The 6,000-nt window shown below is 30.3% G+C and overlaps 1 protein-coding gene across 1 annotated transcript in view; it reads left to right on the forward strand.

Annotated features, from left to right (window-relative positions):
- The window catches only part of LOC136840600 (NBAS subunit of NRZ tethering complex-like), a 791,298-nt gene that overhangs the window by 133,166 nt on the left and 652,132 nt on the right, over positions 1-6,000 (forward strand). Inside the window, 1 exon segment of the mRNA XM_067107278.1 lies at positions 5,271-5,435. Within this exon segment, the coding sequence (XP_066963379.1) occupies positions 5,271-5,435 (165 nt within the window).

Genomic DNA, 6,000 nt, shown 5'->3' on the forward strand with positions numbered 1-6,000 from the left:
ACAGGGTTTTTCTTGTGTTTAAACTGTCAAAGTGGGCAGTTCTAAGTGTTTTTAGAGGGGTTTTAAGTATTTGCGGATTTTAGCTATTTGTGGGGTTATAAATGATCCCCCTATATCAATACGGGGTTCACTGTATATATATATATAAAGAAATATCAGTGCATCATCAACTTATGGCAGATTCAATTGTACGGCATTAACGGCAAGAATAGGTATCAAATTGTCGGTGCTTATGGCACTGTAACTTGATGCAGCATCAAGTTGCAGTGCCAAACATCAAGTTACAGTGCCAGTAAAGCGCCAATAACGGCGAAAAACCAACTTACGCCGGAAGTCAACTTACAGTGTGGTGCTGGAATGATCCCCACAGTGTATAGTCAGTGACACATATATATATGTATGTATGTATGTTTGTATACAGTAAACCCCCTTTGGAGGATGTGTACCAGACCCCCCCCCCGGTGAATAGTTAAAATTTGGGAATAGTTAACAGCCCCCTCTAAAAATGCTTATAACTGCCTGTCTTGAAAGTTCAAATACCAAATGTATACTCAAAGTATCATCCTACATCAAATATGCCTTAAATTATTATCCTATTAGTGTCTTAATCTTTGAAATGATATTATTAATATCAATTCAAAGTCATCTTAAACATTTTACCTTTTGCCAATATATCATTAAGCAACTGAGAAAGAGAGAGAGAGCCAGAGAGAGAGAGAGAGAGAGAGAGAGAGAGAGAGAGAGAGAGAGATTTAAAAGAGATTAAACAATTAAAAATGTCAATAATACAGTATATATTTTTATATATCTTTATCATCTTTCAGTCAACCACTCTTCATTTTTTATCTATCATCCATTAATCTATCACCTTGCAAGAAGAGAGAGAGAGAGACAGAGAGAGAGAGAGAGAGAGAAGAGAGAGAGAGAGATAGAGAGCACTGAATGGGCAACATCATATATCGCCATCAAGAGGGCAACACTTTCTACCCTTGTTGTTAGTATGTCAAAATATCTGACATATTTGACTGGAAAAAAAATGAGGGGGAAAAATTTATTTATAACTAAAATCTTACTAATTCACTATATTTTCTTTAAGGAATTGATAATTTTCTGTTTTTACATCAATATTAATATTTGAAAATTAGTAAATCATTTATTTATCATAAAAACAAACATACTACATATTACATATGCATAAAAATTCTGAGGAGAGTTAAGCAGGAAGGAGAGAGAGAGAGAGAGAGAGAGAGAGAGAGAGAGAGAGAGAGAGAGAGAGAGAGAGAGAATTATTATTTTTATTATTTAATGTTATTATTTAATCTTATGAAACTTAATATTAATATTTAAAAATTAGTATGTAAATCATTATTTTATCATAAAATGTACCCTCTAAAATGCATATACTATCATCCTGAAACACTAAAAGTAAACAACGCATTGAACTCTCACTATTATTCCTCACCTATTCCTGGATTTTTCTATGGAACATATATACACATTATTAGGGAAAATTCACCCATTCGCGGTATTTTTCACTGAGAAATAATCACTAATTACTGTATTTTCATATAATTTTCATGATTAAATGCACTTTTTGTAAAAAACTATTAAAATATTTAGGTATAAGCATTTTTAGAGATTTTATTTGTGTTTGAACTATCAAAATAGGCAGTTCTAAGTGTTTTTAGAGGGTTTTAAGTATTCATGGATTTTTTAGCTGTTCTGGTTCTGGGGATGTGAATAGCCATTATTTTTGGGTGAATAAGGAGTTTGCTGTCTATTTCGTTTTAATATAATTTCAAGATTTCTTTAACTTTTTTAACGCCAACCCTACTAAAACATCTCCAATTTTCAGCGGCGTTAGGTGAGTTTGAAGCGGAAAAAAGTTTTTTCAAAAAAATCACAGCACGCTTAGTTTTTAAGATTAAGAGTTCATTTTGGCTCATTTTTTTGTCATTGCCTGAAGTTTAGTATGCAACCATCAGAAATGAAAAAATATCATTATCATATATAAATATTGAATATATGACAGCATAAAAAAAAACTCAGTATATAATTGTATACAAATCGCTGTAAGCAAACGGTTAAAAAGCTAATGAGTTAATTTTTTTAGTTGTATTGTACACTAAATTGCGATGATTTTGGTATATAACAAATTTTAAAACGATCAAAGCAACACAGAGAAAATATTATCACAAAATGATGCATGAATTAGAGAAAGCCGCGGACATAAAAATGTTTTTTAAAAATTCACCATAAATTGAAATATTGTGCTAGAGACTTCCCGTTTGTTGAAAATGAAGCTAATTGATTGACTATTACTAGACTGTAAGTGTTTTAGCTTACAATTGCAGTTTTCGACCATTTCGGTCTAGTTAAAGTTGACCAAAAGTCGAATTTTTCTATTTATCATGATTTATATGGAAATATTTAAAAAAATGAAAAGCTACAACCATGAGTTATTTTTTGTTGTATTCACATGAAATTGCGCACATTTTCATATATAAAACTTTTGTAACGACTAATATAAAAACGGTGCAAATATTACGACAACGAGACGAAAGAATTTCTGAGATGTTCAGCCGAGTTAGCGCGGAGCGTAAGGAAAATGTTTTTTTCGAAAATTGTGCAAGACCATAAACGATTGAATATTACTAGAATGTAAGAGTTTTAGCTTACAATTGCGTTTTTGACCATTTCGGTCGAGTTAAAGTTGACTGAAGGTTGAAATTTTGGCAGTTATCGTGATTTATGTGAAAATTTTCAAAACTGATAAAATCTACAACCATGAGCTATTTTCTGTTGTATTCTACATGAAATTGCACATTTTCATATATAAAAGTTTATGTAACGACTAATGTAAACGATGCAAACATTACGACAACATGACAAAGAATTTCTGAGATGTTGGCCGGGTTACCGCGCACAGACGTTTTTTTTTTTTTTTTTTTTCAGAAATTCACCATAAATCGAAATATTGTGCTAGAGACTTCTCAGTTTGTTGCAAAATGAAGGTACATGATTGAATATTACTAGAATGTAAGAGTTTTAGCTTATAATTGCGTTTTTTTACCATTTGGTCGAGTCAAAAAGTTGACCAAGGTTGAAATTTTGGCAGTTATCGTGATTTATATGAAAATATTTCAAAACTGATAAAAGCTACAACCATGAGTTATTTTCTGTTGTATTCTACATGAAATTGCGCACATTTCATATATAAAACTTTATGTAATGACTAATATAAAACAGTGCAAACATTATTGATAACGTGACGAAAGAATTTCTGAGGACGTAAGCCTGAAAAAGTTTTTTTTAAAAATTCACCATAAATCGAAATATTGTGCTAGAGGCTTCCAATTGTTTTGCAAAATGAAGGTAAATGATTGAATATTACTAGATTGTAAGAGTTTTAGCTTAAAATTGCGTTTTTTGACCATTTCAGTCGAGTCAAAGTTGACCGAAGGTTGAAATTTTGGCAGTTATCGTGGTTTATATGAAAATATTTCCAAAGTGATAAAAGCTACAACCATGTGTTGTATTTTTGCTGTATTGTACATGAAATTGCGCACATTTTCATATATAATACTTTATGGGCTAATATAGAACAGTGCAAAAATTACGACAAAATGACGAAGAATTTACGAAATTTTCGGCTGAGTTACCGCCGGCGTAGAAAAAGTTTTTCAAAATTCACCATAAATCAAAATATTGTGCTAGAGACTTCCAATTTGTTGCAAAATGAAGGTACATGATTGAATATTACTAGAATGTAAGAGTTTTAGCTTACAATTGCGTTTTTTTCTACCATTTCGGTCTAGTCAAAGTTGACCAAGGTTGAAATTTTTGCAGTCGACGACGGTACGCCCACCGCACCCAACAGACAATTTTAGTCCACGATGATACGTCCAATAGGCGTTTTTAAGGGCTAATATAATTTTAATATTTCAGTCATTTTATCATCATTTCAATAGTATCAATTCTGAGCATCGTATCTATAATGGGTGAAAAAAAACCAGCATAAGTGCCAGCTGCCGACAGGGTTCAGTATAAGGAGGTCCCTTGGGTACCATAAGGGGGTCCCTCCTTAATTTATGAAGGGGAGAGAACCAGTTTCTTACCAGCCAAAGCTAAAAACCTGTATCTTTCCACATAAGTTTCTCTCTCTCTCTCTCTCTCTCTCTCTCTCTCTCTCAGTTATTTTAGTATTTAATCTTATTACTATTATTATAGGTACAGTATTATTATTATTATTATTATTATTATTATTATTATTATTATTATTATTTTTATTATTATTATTATTTAATCTTATTAATCGTATTAGTATTTGAAAATTATTACTTGTTATTACCTGTATTATATTTACAGGTATAGTATTATTTTATTATTATTATTATTATTATTTAATCTTATTGATCTTATTATTAATATTTGAAAATTAGTAAATAATTTTTTTATAGTATTATTTTATTATTATTATTATTATTTAATCTGATTGATCTTATTATTAATATTTGAAAATTAGTAAATAATTTTTTATTATAAAAAATATATTTAATCATGAAAATAACATCAAAATACACTAATTAGCGAGTATTTCTCAACGAAAAAGTCCACGAATTGCTGAATTTTTGGGAATATTTTGGGGATAAGTTCCACAGAAAATCCACAAATCGTGGTGAGTCCGCCATGGTGTGAGACTGCAAATAGCGGGATTGACTGTGTATATATATATATATATATATATATATATATATATATATATATATATATATATATATATATTTATATATTTATATCTTTTCCCATTAATTATCACATGCACTTTCGTCATGAATTGCTGGATTCGTTACTGAGTAAAGGGTGACATGGTGATGGCTGACTATATGTCTTGTAGTGAATGGGCTCCTCCATTCCATTCACCTTTGATCCACAGTAATAGACTCGCTAAATGTACTGAATAGTATATGTTTTTGACATTTGAGATACACAAACACCCTTTTGACAGTGCCTTTATGACTGCACAGACACCTGCAAACTTGAAAATTTTATTCTCTGTTATTGTCTGTCTCTGTTACATAATATATAGATTATATATATATATATATATATATATATATATATATATATATATATATATATATATATATTATTTACTTCATGTTTATATTCAATTCATGTGTAACTTTGTGATTTTATCAGTAAATTACATAGAATTTGTACATATTATAGATAAAGTAGAATATGTAAGTAGAATAATTATTTTTCAGGCAATCATTGCAATTGGAAAGGGTGAAGACAAAGGAGAGTTCATCTTCTGTGACTCAGACTTGGTGTATGATGATGGATTGGACTTAGATCCCAGTGAATATGAGGTCAGGGTCCAGGAAAGAGAAGCAAAGGAGCTCAAAAGACGACATGAACTGTTGACACAGGTGAAATATTGGCAGAACTCTGTTTTATATATAATGATTTTTAGGCATTTCATTTTGGTGATAAGTGTGAGATTTGGAAGTAAACCTATGAGCTAGGTTGAAAACATTTGCTTGATTCTGTGGTTTACTTTGTTTGGTGTTTCTGTTGTCTTGTCACAAATTTGTGGTTGGCAACTTTTATATTTTTGTTAATACGTTACTGGTAGCCCACATTTTCTGCAGTTTTTTATGAATTTGTTTATCAGATCTTTGCAAAACTTGAGAAAAAAAATATTAAAGAAATATCTCCAAGTTATGCAGCTGTGGCCACATAAGGCTGTGCAGTTGTTTTTTAATGAGATTAAATGCCTTTGATTATAAAATAAAATTTTTGTAACTTATTTGCTACTGTAGCAACAGAAGAAAAATATCCAGTTTAGAAAAAATCCGGAAAATTAAAGCACTGATATAACTGCTACACTTAGTAGATGAATATGTAATGCAGTCCAGATATCTTTCAATTTTTCCTGAAGAAAGCTAAATGACCAAATTATTTTTTTAGAATAATGAGATATACTTAATATTG

The sequence above is a fragment of the Macrobrachium rosenbergii genome, chromosome 8 (genome assembly GCF_040412425.1).
Source record: "Macrobrachium rosenbergii isolate ZJJX-2024 chromosome 8, ASM4041242v1, whole genome shotgun sequence".
NCBI lineage: Eukaryota > Metazoa > Arthropoda > Malacostraca > Decapoda > Palaemonidae > Macrobrachium > Macrobrachium rosenbergii.